General features: G+C 44.0%; 1 protein-coding gene across 3 annotated transcripts in view; it reads right to left on the bottom strand.

Annotated features, from left to right (window-relative positions):
* The window catches only part of LOC118775732 (glucocorticoid receptor-like), a 64417-nt gene that overhangs the window by 5103 nt on the left and 36858 nt on the right, over positions 1-22456 (bottom strand). For 2 of the 3 annotated variants that reach the window (XM_036525786.1, XM_036525787.1), the window contains exons 3-7: positions 11852-12018; positions 7900-7926; positions 5418-5534; positions 3900-4178; positions 1079-1223 (exon numbers count right to left, since the gene is read on the bottom strand). In XM_036525786.1, coding sequence (XP_036381679.1) covers positions 1079-1223; positions 3900-4178; positions 5418-5534; positions 7900-7926; positions 11852-12018 — 735 coding nt within the window. The remainder of the gene's footprint in view (positions 1-1078; positions 1224-3899; positions 4179-5417; positions 5535-7899; positions 7927-11851; positions 12019-22456) is intronic. The other variant, XM_036525788.1, reaches the window with a different exon arrangement.

Below are 22456 nucleotides of genomic sequence, written 5' to 3'. Positions count from 1 at the left end.
ATAACAAGCCATGAGACAGATGGCTTGTCTTTTTTAATTTCAATTCTTAATTGGACTCAAAGAAAAGGCACAAACACGAATGCATGTTAACACCCACATACGGACAGATTCCTGCAAATGCCTACAAACAACGAACACTGAAATACGAGAACACACATACAAGTATGAGCAACAGTGGAGAAAAGGAGGAATGAGGACCTCCTATCCACTTGTTTTTGTGCATGAATTCTAATTGACTTCAATTAGAGAAGCCAGAAATAAAAAAGTGTGTGAATTGGCATTTTACAGTTTACTCCGTTAGTTAACAAGCTTAGCATGCTGAATAGCCATCACTGCCATGACTTCAAGCTGTCATTATTCAGCTAGATGTGTCTTCACTGCAGCTAAGTGATCAATTAACTGAATGCTATTTTGAACAGATAAAATTAAACATGTTCTTAGCTAGCAAACTATACATCCGCCAACACAGCTCACAACGACTACGAAACAGTTTCAACGATAACAGTGCAGTGCAACAACAGTAGCTGCAGCAGGTCTCACTACCACTATTGCATGTTAAAGTTCAATATAGGCTCTCCATGACCAAAGTAAAGGAACAAGACCAGCATGGAGTATCTACTGGGTCAACTGGTGTATGGTGCTGTATTGTTAATACAACTTGACAAGGGTTCCGATGTAATCCTGCTTGTTCCCTATGTTCTTTTTTTAAGAATCGTTAGCACAATCAATGCTATTTACAGGGCTCGGCGCTATGCCTGGATTTCAAGTTCTGATTGTGCATACAAGACATTATATGCCACACTTGGTTTAGGTATTCACTCATTCTCGGGAACATCATTAAGCTCCAATTCATCCGAGGCCTGAGGCTGATATTGCCTTGACAATGTGTGATTACATAAGCCCAAGCCTCCATGTTGGAGAGCCTCTTTACGTTCTGTCAATAGCTTTAAGACCTGGGGGGGGGGGGGGGGGGGGGGTGGGTGGGGGAGGAATGCTACCTGATCTTAGTCAGGGAGAACAGAGGTGAACAGAGTGAGGGAAGGAGAGGGGAGGGAGAAGACAAGAGGTGCGCACTTACTCGCTGATGACGAGATCGGGGGCGAAGCAGAGCATTCCCCCGTTGCACTGCTGGAAGGACCTCCAGCCCAGGCTAAAGGACATGAGCACCAGCCAGGAGCACTGCAGCAGGGTCATCTGGTCATCCAGGTGCAGGTTCCTGAAGCCTGGGTGGGACAGAGGCAGGTGTTGGCTCTTATCTTCAGAATGCCGGGTTTCCGCACATGTGCAACCACCCCACCCCAGGTTCACCACCTTCCCCCGCGGAGGGTCACCGCTCATCTTATTAGCCTTTCAGGTGATTAGCGTGCAGGTACAGCTTTACACTGTTAAAGCACTTCAGGAATTTGAAAAGGAAGGAAGAAGCTAAGACAAACTCACTACAATTCTACAGACAGTAGTTCGATTCCAGCTGCACATTCAAGGCACATAAAAATTTACAACCTCATTGCAAGAGAAGGATACATGTATGTCCGGATACTTCATTGTCATTTTTCCCTTACCAAGGTTTTGCATCTGAGCATTCTGTCAAATACTGTTTCCATCAGTAGTAAACTATATGAAGATTCTTTATTCTCAGTACATATTTTTTGTCATTGAAAATGACAAAATACAAAATGTCTACTTCACGTCAGTTGAAATGATTTTTATTTAGACACATATTCAGTTGAACAAACTGAGACACCAGGCCTTTCTTCTAATTACATTTTGCTGTATTTGTAACCTACAGCAAAGAATCTGCTTGGGAAGGTCATTTGCATTTTTTACATATACAGTGGAATTCATGTTTTTTTTTTCCCAAAAGCATATTTTTGAAATCACCTCAACTCCTCACCTCAAAACAAATTAACACGTCACTTGCATTTATATCCTTGTATGTTCTCAGTCTTAACTTCCTCTTCCAGGATGCTTTTCTTCTATTTTCAAACGAGTTTACCTACCCACTAGCCTATCTACATCGTCAAAAAAGTTATTATAACCCTAAAACCTGCAACAGTACCGCTATAAATGAGCTGGCCATCAATAATTCCTTCCATTCAGAATTTTGTACCTCCCATTCAACTGCAACTGCTCTTCTATCAATAATTAAGTAATCTCTCTGGCCTCGCAGCTCCGGTTTCCTGTGTCTTAATATGTATCGATCCACCCTGCCTCTCTTGTTACCGTAAATCACTCCATTTGTTCTTCGATCTGGAAATCCGGATTGTGCGGAGAACGCGCCAGGTTCTACCTTCATCCTCGATGACCATCAGTTCTCCAGGAGGGATCCCTACTCTACCCATTACAACTGACTGGAGTACCGCACGGCTCCGTTTGTGGTCCCACTTCCTTTTCCCTCTCACCACCTTCCCAGAGTACCAGTTCTGCGCATATGAGTTATTTGTCTCTTTTTTTCCCCCTCCCTTCTGACTCTCAGCTTCCCTCTTGGCTCAGTGCAGCTATCAGATTTCCTCCTGGATGCATTCCCGCCATGTTAAATTTACCCTCCTGCATATAGGAGCCCTTAATTCTTCCCATTCCTTCCTCTCGCTCTCTCAATCTCTCTAGCGTGCTCTCACCATCACGTCGTCCCCTTCCACACCAGGACTAATACTTATCCCTGACCTTCTCTCATCAACTGTCTTGACTGATCTACTCCTGTTTTTTGGTATTATGCAATATTTTATTTGTTTATAAATTAGGAACAAATATTTAGAAACAAACAAAATATAAACTACTATAACATATATATATATAATACATAATAAACTACTGTTCACACACACATCTGTTTAAAACAGTACTTCTGTATTTTTCTCCACTATATAAATTTCTGTAATTTACACCACACTTCTAATGCCTCCATTTACATAGTCCTTATATCTTTCTGATAACCCATGTCATTACTCCTCTAATGGCCTGCGTTTTTATTCCCTTTTGGAATGTACAGCTCCTTGGCAACAGCTAACAGCAACCCCAAGTAAACCTGAGTCTGAGGACTCAGGTGCCATTAAGGTAACTGCAGCTGGCCTGCAGCAATGCTGTCTTCGGCTTTCTCTAATTACTCCATCTGAGCCGGGCAGTTTTACCTATTAATAGCTGGGTGGGGCAAACACGGCTAATGCTACAGACCTGTTTTGCCAGATATCAACAGAAACCCAAACATATTTTCTTCATGTATTTAAACATATGTGGGTGGATGGATGAACAGACGGACATTCACATATTAATTTCTATGCGGAAATTCAAACACTGTTGCAGCGGAGCAGAAACATGCAACCAACTACTCTATTCGATCTGTTGTCTAGCCAAAATGTTATCACACAGCCAAAAACATCTGACGGATTGAAGTCCGGTCATATGAGCTCTCCAAGGCTGTTTATAACAAAACAAACGCACTCCGGGTGTCAGTGTGTTCAGGCACACAGAACACTAACAGATCAAACCACTAATTAAATACCTGGAGCAATGAAAGCAGAAACAAAGAGAAGGAAGAAAGAAACACACCTGGGACATAATCACTTTGTGTGAAACTGAGGAAACTGTTTTGTTTCGCCGACTCCTACGCAAAATTTTTAAATTTATCCTACTGACTGCTGGACTGGCAGGGAAGTGCAAGGGTGGATTTTCTTCTGTACCTCAGAATTACAGAGGTTTACAGAGCACCCCTCCTCCCCTATCCCCCCTCCCTCCAAAAAAAGAGGTATACAGAGCACACCTCCTCCCTATCCCCTGCCCCCCCTCAAAAAAAATCCCATTCCTACCCCCAGCCTCTCTCTTAATTGCATGTGATCTGGATTATGAGATAAACAGAAAGTGAGAGAAGGGCTGGGGGCGGGGGGGAGAGGTGGGCGTCTGCTTACCTGGCAAAGCCTTGGCCCACTTGACGGCGGACACCACCTGCCGGCCGCCCAGCCTGTTGAGGGTGGTCATGAGGCGGGTGGAGGTGTCGGGGATGGTGCTGTCGTAGCCGGCGTACATGGTCTCGGGCTCGATGGCCTTCAGCAGGGACAGCATGGTAGGCATCAGCTGGGGCATGGACTTGGGCAGCAGGGCCCGCGTAGCCTCCTCCGGCATGGGCGGGACAGGCTCGGTCGGAGGCTGCTGCGCCTTCATCCGGATCAGCTTCTTCGTCTTCCTCGCTGGAAACCGGAGAGAGAGAGGCGCCCGTTAACCTTCCCCGCCATTTCTCCGTCTGGCACCGCTAACAACTTTGCATTGTCCCTTCTTCCACTGGTTGGACGAGAAATGCGTTTGAGGTGCTTATTCATTTTAAGGGATTTGATTCTTCTTCTCTAGCCGACACCAACCTCAAAATATGCCTTTTTGTTTTTGTTTTTTTGTCACACCTGTTCTGAATTGCAATTATTTGTACTTAATGGAATGTAAGGTCTCAGTCAACAAAACCATCTTTAAAATAACATCACGGGTATTACACAAAGACCTGTGCAATGTATTAGCAAACAAAGACAAATCTGACAACAGTATTTACAATACAATATATCTTCCTCTTTCAGTATTTGTGTATTTTTCCAAGGTTTTTATTCATAATTCATTCATTGGCTGCTACTTATAGGAGGTCTTTTGTATGTTTTGGGTTTGGCGTTTTGGGTTTTTGAAACCACCTGATTGTATTCTCAACAAGGTGAATGAAGAGACCACTCATCTATCACAAACTGTACTGTACATCTGGGGCTAATAGGTTAACATCAAATATTATTGACTTGCTCATTTTCTTTTTTTTTTTTTAATGTCCTCTGTGAGGGTTTCTATGGTAGCTAAAAGCCTTTTTAGTAGAACCCAGGATTCAGTTTTCTAATGACTCACTCATGTTTTTGTTATATTTATTTATATATTTTTTTAACTGAGCACACAAAACAACCAAATTCATAGCCTTGAGTACTTACATTATGGCAGTATAAATAAAATTTAAAAGTACAGCATAGCTGTGTTTTTATTCTGATTGCCAAGTCTATTTCTACTCAGTGAACCTTATAAGAAAAAAAAAAAAAAACGCACAAAGGTACATTGCACAGAGAGAGAGAAAACATTATCCTGCGCTATTTGTTAAAGTCATTTTAAATTGCTGACGTGAGCCATGTCTTATTTATTTAGCTCTGGGAAGCCTGCGTGGGCCCTGGTGAACAAGCTTCCTTTCGTAAGCAAGGTCATGGAAGACTCTTGCCCAACATGCGGATGGCCGGAACATACAATGTAGTGACAGGAAGGAACGTGAGAACATGTACGAAAAGAAAAGGGGGGGGGGGCAGCAACGTGGCTTGGAGAGACCCCGTTCCTACGTCATTGTTAACGGTTTCCACGGGTTTGGGGCAAACGAGGGAGCTTGTTCATATCCGCAGGCCGGCCAGGTAAATGTTTACCTTCCAGGTTCATCCCGGCCTGGAGACACTTGCGGAAGCGGCAGGCCGGGCAGTTTTTCCTTCGGATCTTGTCGATGATGCAGTCGTTCCTCCCCGCACACAGATAATTGTGTTGTCCTGGGAGGAGAAGCAGCGCAATCACAAGTTGGCAAACATACTTCTGAGAGTATTATCCAGCACCGCGCGCACACGCACACACACACACACACCCGCCAAACCCCCACTCCCCTAAACACACAGACAAGCTGTTGTGAGCAAACCTGCTTTCTGCCATTAATCTAATAACAGTAATCTACCTCAGGCATTTGGCTTGCATGACAGCCAGTCCAGTCTCCAGAATTAACGTTTGAAGGCCATCTACTGCTGTCCTATGAAAAATTACCTATACACTGCCTGACTATTTTCATTGTATCTCTGCGTATCTAATTGGATTGTGGAACCAAAAATCGGATGGAGGGCCGCAAGGGTGAAGCGTGTTATCTTATTTTGGTTAGAGGCACGGGTGCTGCCTCGCTCATTTCCCCCGAAAACGTACGACCAGCCTGCCTGAAATTTCTGAATGGGTAACTGGCGCAGCCGGTGCCAGCCATTTAACCTGATCCGCGAGCGCTAGAAATAGACAGGTATAAAACAGCCAGGTGCGTGGTGCAGCCCCGCAGCAGGTGGCCTATGGTGTCCGCTAAGCCGTTGAAAAAGTAGCTCGTCTCTCTCTCTCTCCCAGGAAGATGGGAATGAGATCCCTGCCCCAGGCGCCGCTGCGTAAATAAGGCTTCCTCCCTGTGCAGCCAGAGCTTCCTCTGGGCCTTGCTTTCCTCGCCTCCTTTTCCCCCGGCATCACATCATTAAATTACCTGCTGTGAGAAACAGCACGTAATTGACAGTATTTACCGCTTGATTCAAGCCGCCGCTGGGGATTACTAGGACACCCAGTCCCCCCCCCCCCCCCCCCCCCCCAAATCCAAGGGGTGTCTTTTTTTGCTATTTGTAATTTATTTACTTTTTGGAAAACTGCAAAATTTGAAACGGGGAAGAAAATGGAGGTGGCCCTCATTGAGCTAAAGGAGTACACCGTTTGCAGTTCTTCTGATTGCTCCAGCTACTCCGAGCAATAACAGGAACCGTACAAACGGTATTCAAAACCGACCGCTCGGAATGTGCCTTTGTCTCATTGTAATCTGCTGCCAGGATGCTTGGAAGTAGGTGGTCGGTGAAGGGCACGCTCCCGGTGACCGATGATCTATGTGTGAGACTGAGAGGATTCACTGTACCGTGACCGAGCCACCGGCAGACACCAATAGTCAGCGGTCACTGTTACACAAACTGCATCTGGTGTGTGTGTTTGTGTGATTGCATGAGTGTTTCCAACTGAGGGTTTCATTTGAGTCGTCGGTGGCAGGACACTCTCTTTTGTGTTGCTGGACCTGCGCTGTCTTACTCCCAAGTCTGATTTAACTTCTATTTAATTCTTTTTTTATACAGCACAGTAAAGTAAAGCATTACCCCAACATCTAACATGTCCCGAGCGTCTCCAAAGTTACAGAGGAGAAACATAATAGTATAAGGGTGCACTGTTGCTCTTTTCCACCCCTCCAACACATTCCTCATTGTGAAGACACTTACAACTCTATTCATGCTCACTCGCTGAGCCAAACAGCTCGCTGAGACCAAATCAGGGGATGTCCAACAGCGGAATATGCACACTTGTCTATCTCCTTATTAAGTACCAAATGAGTGTAATAATGGATTTTAGACTGGGGCCTCTGGACTCTGGAGAGCCCACTGTGTAGCTAATTGTGGACTGTCCCCCATTCATACTGACACAACTCCTGATTTCACACCACATTCACTATTTTGCCCCCAAAACAATGGACAACAGCACACAGAATTCATCTCTCACTTGTTTTCATGGCTCTGAGGCTCACAGCCCAATTCATCTGACAACTAATCGACTCTCTCTTCTTTATGGTTGATACTGAGTAGCAAGAGCTGATAAAGAGGGATCAGAGATGGGCTTTGCATACCTATGTCATAGTTTGTATATTATCCTAATCTGTCGTTTCACTGCGCCAGGGGAAAAAAGGACACTTTTACAAGCAGATTTTTCAGGTTAAAATATCCTCCCAGGCCACAGCAAATTCTCTATCTTTCACACAGTCTTTTCGTTCCCTGTTCAGGACTAAGCCTTAAGCGACTGTGTCTTCAGCATTCTCTCACAATCGGATTATTCTGCATGATCAAAGTTCCATTAGTGAGGTGACAGGACAGAGATTAAGAGAGGAGAATTCAAACTGTGGGAACAAGGGCATTGATCAGTCACTCAAACATGCATTTATTTTTTATTTTTAAGTTTTTTTAAACATATGACAGGTTGTGCATGTTAAATCTTGTTATTCAGTTAAAAATTTTTGTGAATGAAGCAGAAGAGATCTACACCCCATAAGGGAAGCAAAAAGCATTATTGAAAGTAAAATATTTCATTTACCATCCGTGTTTTGTCGAGCTCTCCATCCTTCACCAAAGCGAGAACAACCGCAGAATGGGGGAGAGAAACAAAAATAACAGATATAACTTCTTACTACTCAAAAGACAGGTTTGGTCAAATATCAGACATTGAGACATGTTTGCATGAATTAATTCATCATCAGTGGCCATTACAACAGTGGAAAAAAATCAAGTGGGAAAATAAGGTAGATCAAATTATATAAGCCACAATCATATCTGTTATTTTTGCATTTAAACGTACTTACTTTGCATGTACTTGTATTCTTTATACAATATAAAGAGATTTTCTGTAGAATACACACACACACACACACACACACACACACACACACACACAAAGCATTTTGCCCTCTTGCCCTACTGTATATCTGAAATGGAAATTGCTTTAAATCTCCCAAACAAAGCATTAAAACAAGTGTTTGTTAGAGGGAACTGGGACAGAAGAGACACGGTGTAACAAAGGGTAGCAGGCAATTCAATTTCTGCAAAAGTACAATTAGTTGACAACTGTAAGTATCATAACTGAAAGTGCAGACAATTTGCAGCCTCACAGCGTACGTTAGTGTGCCTTTCAAATGTTAATATGCCCTAGGAAACATCCTGTTTTCCAGTAAAGCGGAATGCACAGCACACCTTTCCCGTGATTTCACCCAACTACCCAGGAGCCTATCACAAGGACAACATTACCTACGCAAGACTATTATGCATAATTTCCTGTCATTAAGCAAGATCAGGCAAAAGTACAGTACATACACCTATATGACCCGAACAGAGGAAGATTACTCCCTGAAGGGTGAGCTGTGGTTGGCCGTGATAAGAAAGACGAAAAAAAAAAAAGTCTCCTTTTTAATGGCTTACAAAGTAAAGCAACAGACACTGTCTCTCCCAGACACAAGAAATGTTGAAAGGAATATTGCTGGCACATTCCATTCATAGCTCACGTGAAGAAGTGGCTTAGTACACCAGCAGCTCTGAGCTGCCTGCTGCCTGCTGCCTACAGAGCAAAATGTCTACTGTTTTGCTTATTTTTCTTCCTGCTAACTGTAGCGTGTCTCTCCATTACTTCATCATAAGTTCAGGGTTGCAGTTTGCACAAATTCAGCTTTTTCAGAAAGCTTTTTTTTTTTTTTTTGGACAATGCCAACACACTGTATCTGGCAATTGGTGGGGGAGCATGACAGTCCTTCCCCAAGGCCCCACCCCTAAAAACTGCCCCTAGCCCCCCAAGCCTTCCCCACACCCCCCCATCGGGGTGACTTACACGCTAAACCTGACAGCAAATGCACCTTGTCTGATCTGAGCCTTCGCTGCAGTATGCTACCTAGCCAGTTACAAACTGTGCTTGTTTAGGAATGTCTCATGTCGAAGCAACCTCTCTGAACCTTTTTACACTTGGAAACAATGCCATAGGCGTGCTTTTGCACTCCCGTGAGAGTCAAACGGGGTTAGACAGGGTTAACTTCAGGGTTTACATAACTTCAACGCCTACCATTTACCCTGCAATTTACTAAGGTATTCGTGATTACCCCCTCAACATTTCAAATTTAACTGTTCAGACGGTTAACACTACTCATTGCCTCTTGCAAAGTGGCACTAGGGTGGTGCATATGCTAAGTAACCACAAAACGCAACCACAACACATTTGTGAAAAACCTGCGGCTCAAAAAAAAAAAAAAATAAATAATAAAAAGCAGATAAAATGATTCTGAAGGATTTTTAAAAACTGCACAAGGTTAGCATGGGGCAGTGAGCTGCTCTGATATGAGTCCCATTGTATTAAACTCAGAAAATGTCATTCTGAGGCCTTCTAACGATGAAAGCAGCTGAACTTTGGTTTCATCAAGTCCAGAGAGCAATCCCTGGCGGTGGAAACATGGTGTAAAAACAGGAACAAAAACACTCTGGTCTTGCTCCGAATTAGGAAACAATTTCAAAACATGAGATACATGCATCTTAAAACCGCTGCTTCCAAAAAAAAAAATCCATGTGGCAGACTCCCCTGTTCGGGGAGTAATTCTCAAACACAACACGTCCTGTGAAGGCAGCCTCACCCCTTGGCACAATCCAGTCCTTTGATCCTCCAAGGAAACCTACTTTAAAGCATGGTTTTACACTCCTCCCTAGTGCAGGCATCCAAACAGAAAGCCTAGAGTCTTGGCAGACTTGAACAGTCATGGGTGCCAAGCCATTAGCAGTACATACACACACAGACAGATGCCATTATTTTCTCTCAATCCTACACACTCTTGACAAGAAGAGAGATAACCTGCACCGCTCATTACATTGAATGCCACCAAAGCAAGAAGGGAAAGAAAAAAAAAAAAAAAAGCGTGTTTGTGTTTTTCTCCCCCTTTTTTGATGTCAAGATTTTCTATATGCGGACGGCCTTTATCTGACATGCGAAACGGAAAGTCCCTGGCGAAAATCTCGATCAAAGTCGGCCCGCGCCAGGCTGAGCGAGCCGAGCTTCTTCTGCAGTGGCGTAATCTGGAAACTACCTCCCCGCGTTCACGTCTTAATCTAATTACCGCTTCATTATATGGGTTACATCCGATCTGCCCGAGCGTCTCCTGGCCCGGCTAACGCACACGCTTTCTGCTGTGGGCATGGCACTGTTTACACACAATTGTGCAACGCTGCAGCGGGTTTTCAGTGTGTGGGATGTACTGCAATTTCCTGTACTGTCCATTTATCCATTTAAGCACATTATTAAACACAATGCATACCAAAAAGTGCCATTCTTGATCATCTCAAGTTTCTCCTTTAAGACTACAAATCTACTTGTTAATACAATCCTTTTTTTAAAATCAGGGCCTTGAAAGTGCTTCTATTAATCTGACATGCCTGACTACATACATCTTGACTACTTTTACCTTCAGAAGGTGTATCACAAAGCCCAGAGACATTCTGGCCATTCCAGAAAGTGAGATGCACCAAACACCATAACACCATATTGGCCCAAATACAAGGTGGTACTGATTATACAGGGGCATGTGAAATACAGAAAACACAGGTGTTTGTGTCCAAAATAATGTGTTAGAAATGTAATAACACCTGTAAAAACATAACACTCAACGTCCCAAACAACTGAGATGAAAAACAGTGTAAAGACATCAAACAAACTGCTGAGAGCTACTTTCCGTCTGTGTACAGACAAATGCAGTAAAAGCTTTTTGCTTAGCTCTTGCCAGCTTCCTACAGTAAACACCGCAGTCACCAACGGGTGTACTGAAATACCTTAAAAAAATCAACATGCATTTCTAAGCATGTCTCCAGAAACAAATAAGCCATGTCAACAAAGACCATTTTTAATTATGTCTGCAGGGGAAAAAAAACGTAAGCACATAAAAAAGTGAGTGTAAATGGACACGGACGATTAGCATTAGCAAACAGGTATGAAACGGCACTGCTGGCTTTCCGCCTAAATCAACTGCACTCTCACACAAGCTGAGAGGCGGAACTGTGTATTCTCATCCTGTACTATCCCTTCTCTTCTCAACAGACTCAGAATTCTTTGTGTTGTACATCCCTAACAGGCACCTATTACAAAAAAAACACAATACACAAAACTAACATAAACTATACTAACAGAAAATTTACATCTTGTGCCAAAAGGCGCTCTGGATAAGACTGTCTGGTAAATGAATGTAATGTAATGTAAATAATGTAATAATGTAACAATAGTAATAATGATAATAATAATAATAATGTAACTAAATAAACATAAATAACTAAACACACAAATGGACGTGACCCCTCCCCTCTTTACACACACCAGGCACACGAGGCAGCACACAGCAGAGGGGAATAGCACAGCCCTGACGTTTAGCACAGAGGAGGAGGAGGTGGGAGGAGGTGAGAGGAGGATGTGGCAGCAGGAGGTGAGAGGAGGACATGCTCGGGCTGCGGCTCAGCTCGGCTGGGTGGCTCACCTTCCACGGCCCTCTTGAAGAACACCTTGCAGCTGCCGCAGGTGAGCACTCCATAGTGGCAGCCCGAGGCCTCGTCGGAGCACACCAGGCAGATCTTGTGGGCCGGGCCGCCCTGCTTCCCGGGGGCCACCGAGGCGGAGGCGCTGGCCTCGGGTCTGGCTGCGGGGCTGAGGGACAAACAGGAGAACCCTGTTACATGTGTAGCGGCAGTGTAGCACAGCGGTTAAGGAGCAGGGCTTGTAACCGAAAGGTTGCTGGTTCAATTCCCCACAGGGGCACTGTTGCTGTACCTTTGGGCAAGGTACTTAACCCACAATTGCCTCAGTAAATGTCCAGCTGTATAAATGGAAAGCATTGTAAAAACCTGTAATTGATGTAAGCCTGCTAAATGCCAATAATGAAATGTAATAATGTACATGTCTGACAACTTCTACTCATTTCATTACATTACTGTCATGGGTTACAGATTTTACATGTTATCTGTTTATATTGCTGGTTATTTACGGAGGCAAGTAACTATCTAGCAGTATAAATGGATAAAATTGTAACCTAAGTCACACTGTTTAAGAACCTCTGCTAAAAGACAATAATGCAATGCAATAATGACAAAAATTTGTGAGCCAGAGGCAGTCAGTTCGATTCCTCAGTAGGGAACTGTTGCTGTGCTCTTGGACAAGAACCCAAACCTGTCATAGCTGCATTAATGGATAACAAGTCACTCCGGGTAAGAACACCTACTAATAAGATGGAATGTAACTGTGTCCAGCCACAGCGCAGATGCAATGGTAATTAAATCATCTGTGCAGATGCTGTGTGGTGTTCTGACGAAGGCCGAACCATGATGAACCGCCTTTCAGATGATAAAGTGTCAGACATGACGTGGCGTGAGTAAGCCGTGTCCTCCTCGGAAAGCAGCGAGGGTTTTGGCTTTGTGGATGACAAAGCAGAGCGCCCACATAGCGCTGTTACTGGGAAGAGCACCCGGCCCGCCTGTCATTCTGCACCAGATCTTTTTTCGCTTGTTAAATTCATCTGAAAAGCCAAACACCCACCCAGAAGTCAGTATCCCTGACGCTGCGCTTGTGAATATTTGTTGGCTTTCCCACACACAGGCCCTAACAGACTGCAGCCATGCCACACTTCTGTCCTGGTTATGCAAAACCGTATGCAACCTTTAAGATTTTGACCAACTTAGGGGCTACCCGAGCTGAAACTACGCTATAGTACTGTTGTGAGAGAAATGTAAGACAATATAAACCTTTAAGTTAATATCAAATCTTCAGTGCAAGCATTGCAAAAGTAGGACTATTACGGTAAGTACATTGATACTTAAATAATACTAAGTTGAAACTGTTTTGCCCTTTAATTCGCACTATGACACATAAATAAATTGCATGTGTTTACCTGAAACATCATAGTCACAGGAGACCATCATGTGATACGACCTCAGACGCAAACCTGCCTGACGACTGTGAGGCTTACTATGCAAAACCCTTTATCAGATAAAAGCATTAGGGCTACTACAAAGAGAGATTTCCCTCCTCCCCTCAAAAAAGAAACACTACCTCACAGCCACCTGGATCACATATTCAAGCTCCATTTATGCTGTTTAAACACAACGCCTTGTCTAATTTTAGATGGACAAGACCACAGCGCAAAAATCAATGCACTGCAGGCAGCAATGCGGTGTAGTGGAAAGGAAGAGGGTTGCTGGTTCAATTCCCCGATGGGACACCTTGGGGCAGGGTACTTAACCTGAATTTCCTCACTAAATGTCCAGCTGAATAAATATGTAACATGTAAGAACTGTAAGCTATCCCTGTTGCTCTAGATGAGAACATCTGTTAAGAGACTGTAATGTACTGTAATGTAATGACCGCATGTCACTTGAGACTGTTCAGTGGTCTTATCACAAAATATGGAGCATAAACTGTAGTATCTATTTGATACACACCAATGGGAAAAAGGCTAGTGAAAGGACGGATAGTGTAAAGATGGCTTTTTGTGGAAAAGAAGGTCAATCGAACACGGCCAGGCTGCCTAACTGTAACTATGGCGACTCAGAATCTGAGTCTGTGGAGTTTTGGACAGGCTTGAACAGAGGCGATCCAGAGGAGCCCAGAAGTTAGCAGTGGAGAACGAAGCCGCGGTGAAACTGCCAAATGGATGCGACTTTCGCGGGGCTGTGTGTATTACCACCATCACAGATATTTGCAACTGGAAAAAAATGTAGGCTGAAAAAGAATAAATCTTGCCAGAGAATAACATAAGGTACTCCTCTTTCCAATTAACACTCAAAGAAGTGTAACTTTATTTTTTTTCTGTTATTTATTTTTTATAACCCCAGGGGTAGATAATTACAGGACAAGATCTGGAAAATGTAACAGAACACACAAGTAAGACACATTACCTCCAGTCCACTGCAATAACAACAGAGAACTCATTCAGATTCTGCTACAGTACATGGCAGTCAATGACGGAACGTTGTGCAGCACTATCTGACCAATCAAATGAGTCCTACAGGAAAAAAAAAACAGGATCATCTACCTTCACTCTGAGCAGATGTATTCTATTATGACCACATATTCAGCTGCTGCAGTCCTTCCAGCCTCTGTCCAGGGGGTTCCGTTGCTGTCTGTGTTCCTACAGTAACTACACATTTTCTGTTCAAGACCACACCCATTCAAGAATGAGCCATCAAATCAGAACACTTCAGCAATGGCAGAGACAGCACTTTCCATGTAGCGTGTGATGAGCTGACTATCTGGCCAATATACGCGAAAAAAAAGATGAGATAAAGGCTGTAGTGAAGAAGCCACAGCAGAAGGAATTCTAGGAGTCCAGGAAGCGCTTTCTAATCAGGCCACCAGGTGGCGTCTGACTTAATGCGCATAGCATTTCCTCCATGTTCACCCAGTCCCTCTGCTCCGGGGCGCTCTGTGGCTCACAGCCTGACTGTGTCAAGCCTCATTAATGCCAACGAACGCACGCCTCTTGGAGAGCGCACCAACAAAACCGCCAAGATACGAAAGAGGAATGCGAACGGGTGGGTTCCAACACGCTGACACGTAAATCAAGGCCCTTTCTAATATTTCAGCTGGAATTCTGCAGTTTATTTGCACTCCGCACAGTGTTTCCACCATGATTTTCTGTCATATACGTGGAGAAACTTAGCCCCCCCCCGAAAAGAACAGGCCCTTTGAGAGGTAGATGTATAGGCTACGATGCAAGATGAAAATAAAGCAATCCTGGTGTTTTTCTTATGAATACATGCTGAATTCAAACGTTCAGGGTACAATCCTCTTCAAAGAGAGACTCGACTGTTCGCTCACTTCACTTTATGATGTATGCATTTACTCGGCAGCCGCCCTTACCCAGGCTCTCTCAGCTTATGTAAACCTCGCTCAAGGGTACAATGGCCCACCAGGAAATTGGACATGGCTACTTGTCGCTATAAAATCCACTCTTTAACCACTGTGACACTGCTGGCAAGTTTGTGCAATAATATAAAATGATCCTAAACAGCTGTCTGGAATAAAACCATATTAAAAGTAAAGGCCAATATACACATAACACACATAAGAAAATCACTCACAGTAACAGTACTCAGAAACACTGTTTTTGTTCTTTTGGAATACTTGCATTAAATGCACCAATAGCATGCCATTTATTGAACATCACGGATGAATAATAATTCAAGCAACTTCTTCTCACGTTGCTACAAAATCTATATTTACAACATAACAGGCTAGCCACTTGTATTAATTCTATACTAAAGTTCCCTCCTGTGATTCAGTTAAAAAAATGCAAGCTAATATGGCGACAGTATAGCTAGTTCGCTGTCTACCAGTAATAAGATTAGTAGTATCATCTTGGATATCCCCCACCAACTCTAACCACATTTTTACATGGCCCTAAAAATCTGAAAGCCCTGTTGCTGTGAATATGGCCTGCAAACACGCAGACCTGGTCACGGTTCTTCTAGCGAAACAATTGCAATATTCACTAAGAAACAAAGTGAAAATGACAACAACAACAACAACAGCGTCAGTGACTGCTCTGATTACTGCCGTTTGCACGTGATTCATATAGTAATCTCCCGGTGCTACTGGCTGCAGGTAACCGACACCCTTTCCCTCAAAGTCAGGGCTTATTTCAGCTCTTGTGTTCTTGCTCTCCCTGCTTCCGGGTGGACGAGCTGCACTTCTTTTATAGAGGGTGGGTCCTGCTGCCAAGAGGAGGAAGCCAACAAAAGGAAACCGCATGAGAGATTATTTCCATAATGGAGTTTTTATTTGTTTTTTTTTTTTTAGCTCGATAATAATTCAGGTTATTTTATGGAGGCTAACAGTTTTTGCTTGATCTTGACTAGCCTTAACTTCGGGTGGGGTGGTCACTCAACTGGAAACACATTACTGGTAAGCATCCAGGCTTTGTACTCGTTTAAATGGCACCCTTTACACAGCAAAATGCTACGGTGCTCACCACATAAAAAGGACAAACTCCGGAGTGGAGGCGAGAACTTTGCTGTTTCTGGATTAGACAATCTCAGAAAGACCGCAGTTACAAACAAGCGATTCAGAGGTTTTTTTTTTTTAAAGTCAGCTCTGTAGGTGTTCTCCCTGAAGATACACTATATGGACAAAAGTATTCGAACGCCTGACCATTACATTGTAATGACATTGTATTCATATACATATACTTTAATATGGAGTTGGTCCCCCTTTTGCAGCTATAACAGCTTCCACTCTTCTTGGAAGGCTTTCCACAAGATTTCGGAGTGTTTCTGTGGGGGTCAGGCGCTGATGCTGGACGAGAAGGCCTGGCTCGCAATCTCCGTTCCAGTTCATCCCAAAGGTGCTCGATGGGGTTGCGGTCAGGGCTCTGTGCGGGCCAGTCAAGTTCTTCCACACCGAACTCATCAAACCATGTCTTTATAATCCTTGCTTTGTGCACTGGGGCACAGTCATGTTGGAATAGAAAAGGGCCTTCCCCAAACTGTTGCCACAAAGTTGGAAGCATAGCATTGTCCAAAATGTCTTGGTATGCTGAAGCATTAAGATTACCCTTCACTGGAGATAAGGGGCCTAGCCCAAACCCTGAAAAAGAGGTGTGGCCAAATACTTTTGTCCATATAGTGTATGTTGTTCCTCTCGGGCAGGTGAAACTAAGACATTACTGATGTTCATTCAAATACATACTGCTGATAATGTTTCCCGAACCTCAAGTGGCAAGGGTGCAAACAGTCAATAATCATAACTGTTTAATTGATTACACTGCTTTAATAGTCAGATCCTTCTGAAATCAGACCACTCTGAATATGAAATTCTCCAACTATTTAGCACCTTAGCAAACAAAACTTGTGGATAGTACATCATGGAATTTACCAGTCACCAACAGATTTTGGTGGGGGGCTCAGTGTACAAGATGCTTTGTATTTTTGACTTCTGATAATATTAAAAAAGTAAAAATGCCAACGTGTGTTGATAATGGACAGTGAACACCACAGACAGTGGCTGAGAGGCTTGTAACCGACCGGGTGCAGGTTCACATCACAAACAGGTTTTAACATACCTTTCAGTTAGAGACACTTCACCTGAATTGGCTCAGTAAATATCCAGCAGCATAAACGGAAAAAAATGCAAGCTATGCACGCCTAACTCACCCCAGCGTAGGCTAAGCAAACACAAGGCCGGTATCGGGAACAGTCATCTCAAAAAAGGCAAAGCAAAATACTGGTGAGCCGTTTGGTATTTTGAATTTCACAGATAGCTTCGGACAATGTGCAGGTGTGGGAAACAGTCATACTATACAGACCTAAGAACCTGTAAGCAAGAACCTGAGGCCCTTTGGAAGCAGCATGAAGATTTATTTCCACCCAGTGTCCCAAGGCATAAGGGTAAACCACAATGCAAAATGCACAAAAGCCTCTGAAGGGTTCTCTCCTATTGCGTTTCGGTCTACATTACCGCAACAAAGGAAGTGAAATGATCTGAACTTTGGGAAAGGGTAGGTCATGAACCGTGGAAAAGAAAAGGAAACAAAAAATGTTTCTGAGAAAAAAAAAAAAGGATGAATCAGGAACACAAATAGAAAAAGAACTGCAAGTGTCAGGTCTGCCTCGATCAATTCATTCATTTTCAAAACACAATGCGATTTTGACAGTCTTACAAGGTGTGAAAGAGATATCCGATAACCCCTCCTAGAGTGCAACACCAAACAGTTCAATTTTCATTTTGAAATTTGTTCTGAAAGGCTCTATATGACAGTGCAAGGACCCACCAGCCCAAAAACCTCTCCCTGTGCTCCTGAACTCCTTCCTCACTTCTCTCTCTGTGCCGCTCAGTGCTTCCTCACTTCTCTCTGAGCCGCTCAGTGCTTCCTCACTTCTCTCTGAGCCGCTCAGTGCTTCCTCACTTCTCTCTGAGCCGCTCAGTGCTGAGCCACTCGGTGCTTCCTCACTTCTCTCTGAGCCGCTCGGTGCTTCCTCACTTCTCTCTGAGCCGCTCGGTGCTGAGCCACTCGGTGCTTCCTCACTTCTCTCTCTGAGCCGCTCAGTGCTTCCTCACTTCTCTCTCTGAGCCGCTCAGTGCTTCCTCACTTCTCTCTCTGAGCCGCTCAGTGCTTCTTCACTTCTCTCTCTGCTTCTCCCTCTCTTTGCAGTTGGGAGCTGTAATGTGTTATATAATATTCACATCACTGCGTCTGCAGCACTGCTTTGCACCCCCTCAGCCAATCGCATCCCACTACACACAAAGAGTACAAAGGAGGTCATGCAGACCATGGGATTATCCGATTCATCTACCCAGAGACAGGCGCGCGCAGACAGGCACACACACGCGCACACACACACACACACACACACACACACACGTACACACACACACACACACATTCACCCATACACACATACACACACGTACACACACACACACATTCACCCATACACACATACAAACAAGTGCACACAAACACAAACAAGCAGACGCGTGCACACATAAACACAGTCAGTCAGAAAATCTCTTTAGTCTGTAAAGACACGCACACACCCAGACACACACGCTCACATGCCATTCACACACACACACACACACACACACACACACACACACACAGGTACACATAGACAGACACAGGCACACACACAGATGGTCAGTGGATGCCTTTGGTCAGTAGAGACATATACACACACATGCACTCTCACTCTTTCTCTCTCTCACACACACACACACACACACACACACACACACACACAAACAGCGCTGTTCAGGGGGCGCCTTTCGGTCAGTGGCGAGAGAGACACCGGGATTAGAAGGCCGCTCTTGCCGCCGGAGTCACGTGACGCAGCAGAGGCGTGCCACGCCGCGCCAGGCGGGTCACCTCACTCTGCCTGACTCTGTGCCCCCTCTCTTCCACGCAGCGCCATGCTCAGAGCCGCGGATAGCAGCGCCGACGCACGCCTCCTCCCCCTGCTCTTACACAAACACAAACGCGACCGCTCTTCCCTCAGCCCCCGCTGACCAACACTGGACTTTCACTCCAGCCTCCCTACGCTCACTCTCTCTCTCACTCTCTCTCTCAGGGCCTCACAGTTTTATTATGAATTGGTCATTTACTGGCCCACGTTACTGAGAGAGGCCCTTTTCACTTCCACTGAATAGAGTCCAATTGTTTCGGGGCTGCTATATTTAACCATGTCCTCGAATAGATCTGCACCAGAATGTGGGCCATAGTCATGTGCTGTGGAGGAGGACAGGAGAACTTCACTCGAAAGCTTATAGGGCTACTTTTACCAGCAGGCAGCTAAGTCAGGCATCAATGAAACAAAGTCTGACTCTGATCTGATCTGATCTGACTTTAGGGCTCACATGTAGCTACATCATGGGTGTAAATTATGGGGGGAAGGGGGGGGTGGGGGGGGTTGTAACCCCCCTAATAATCAAAACCGGCCAATACAACCCCCCCAAATAATCATATTCATGGAGACCTCAAACCCCCCCCCAATGTTCAACCCAAAGTTACGCCCTTGAGCTACATTCAACATAAACCTCGATGTTCGTTCACACGGACACGCAACAATTCCGCAATTAACTGTACGAACTCCATCATGAGTTCCAGAATCCTAAATCGGGGTGATGAGACTGCCCTGTGCTTTCTTGAGCAACATCTGACAGACTCACTATCAAAGACACCGATCTGAACAGCTCAGGAGTACAAGAATGAACAACAAACACAAAGCCCGAGCTTCAAGCAACAACAAGGCAAAGCCAGCGCTCTGTTTAACCGACCACAAAGCCTGCAAGACAGCAGCCAAAAATCTGAAACCAGCTTTCGCTAGTTTAGTGAGATACTGTACTTTTCCCAAAACAAAAGCAATAACTGTTTAACTCCTTCCTGTGTTTGAAACCAGAATCTCTAAGAACATTTTTTTTTTTTTTTTTTGTAGCTGTGAAGTCAGAAAACCCGGTTTGGTTCTATCATCCTCCAAAATCAACCCTTTGCACGTACATCACAGAATCACAGCTGTCACAAGTTACAATTTTGGAGGATCCAGTCTGGCCGCATACCTGAGGCCCTCTGTACTCAACGACACGGAAGTTCTGTTTCTTTATTGGAAAAAAAAAAGAATGAGAAAGCAATCTTGGTTCCCAGGCCAAGAATCTTCTCCTTTCATCTGCAGGCGTGGTAACTACCTCAGCCTGAGTGATCCAACTTCTGTGCATCTCATCGTATTTCATAGAAAACAACCTATCTGACTGCAGAGACCCAATCCAGGACCATGAGATAACACAGCGCTAAAGGAGAAAGCTTAGGAGAGGAACAGTAAGAAATAAAAAAGGAAGAGACTGCGAGGATAATGTAGAGGAAAACTGAGGGATAAAGGTTAGTGAGACAGACAGAGAGAGAGGAAGAGAGCGAGAGAGAGAGAGAGAGAGAGAGAGAGAGACAGACAGACGGGCTAGGGGAGAGACAGTGAGGTTGAATTCAGGCTCCCTCACAGTGAAATGGCTCCCGCTCCCATTTCGCAGAATCTGTGCGAGGATGAATATCCCGTGCCAAGCATGACACGGCACATGGAGCACCTCCAGCTCCAGCGGTTTCCAGAGGGCACCGAGCACGTTTTTTTTCGGGGTGGGAGGAGTGCCGATGGTCCAGCCTGGTCCAGCCCGGTCCAGCCACAGACAGCAAGTCCCTCTCAAAGGCTCAGATCGGGATGCTGTGGGGCGCCCCTGACTGGACCGAGCACCACTAAACCAAAACCAACCAAGAAGTACAAACCAAGAGGAAAAACCACCAACCAAGAAGGAAAACAAACACCACAAACCAAGCCTGAAACACCCAGGATGAAAATCTACATTTTGTGACTTATACAAAACATGAAAGAATGACTGAAATGTTCATTTAAAAACTGGAAAAAAAATATTTTTGGATGTTTTTAAACAGCCAAGGAAGAAGTGAAATACTAAAACCATAACTTCACAAGCATTTTCAAAGACCTTCAAAGCAAAAATGTAAAAATAAATGATGACACATATGCAGGAGGTCTGTCAGGTTAGAAACACTTCTAGCACTGTGACACCAGGCTGTTGAGCATTCTCAAACCCAGCACTATAGCAGGGTTAATCTGGCAGCTTCACTGTATGACAAAGCAACTCTCAAATTAGGAAAACAAACGACCAAGTTGCCACTTAGTTTATTTGGGCCAAGAATGCATTAATCCATTTCAAAATACAGCCATGTGCAGTTAAGGAGCCTTTCAAATGTGTCCAAAATATTGCTCAAAATAGGCTCTTTTGTCCAACTACTGTCCAATGTCCACTGAATTTTCAATGTTTCATTGGAATCGGGTGATGCTAACAGGAGGCTGTAAGATATAGAAAAACAAAGAAAGAAAAACACTTGGATTCTGCCCTTTGGTAGTGAATCTCTTTAGCCAACAAGACATCAAAAAATCTTTCCAACACATGGGCTATTTTAGAACAAAACATAAAGTGTAACAGTACAGAACACTGAAACTTAGCAACTGAGGCCACTTTAAGCTGTTACTGTCATTTTAGAGAATAGACGCACGCCTTTGTAATATGAACAAAACAAAAAAAAAATAAATAAACAAAGCATCCTATACCCAAAGACAACACTGTTTAAAATTAATACTCTTAAAATACTTCCATGACAAATAAAACCAGGAGACTCAACTTGCATTGCACACATTATACTAACTTTCCAAGAACCATGAGTAACGCTGATTCTCAGTGATTGTGAAATCAAGGTTGGAACTGACCTTTCGAAACGAACTTCCATTCTCAAAACTTTCCATTCACAAAAAGAATTTCCATTTTAATGGGGTGTTTCACAATGAAACTGTACATTTCTTAATGAAATCACGGAGTTTCCCAAGCCACTCATCTTATTACATGAGTTAATGAGTTAAATAGTGTGTAGCATTGAATTGTTTACACCAAAAGAATAGTTTGGGGGGGGGGGGATAGGAGTATATTGATTTATATTTAGCTGCACTTCACAGGAAGGATGAACTCACTAGCTGACTTTCATGGTCTGTGCTGGGTACGTTACCACATCAACACTGAAGAAATTACGGTGATG

This window comes from Megalops cyprinoides, chromosome 3 (assembly GCF_013368585.1).
Source record: "Megalops cyprinoides isolate fMegCyp1 chromosome 3, fMegCyp1.pri, whole genome shotgun sequence".
NCBI lineage: Eukaryota > Metazoa > Chordata > Actinopteri > Elopiformes > Megalopidae > Megalops > Megalops cyprinoides.
The sequence above is the reverse complement of the archived record's forward strand: the minus strand, read 5'-3'. Positions and strand labels throughout refer to the sequence as shown.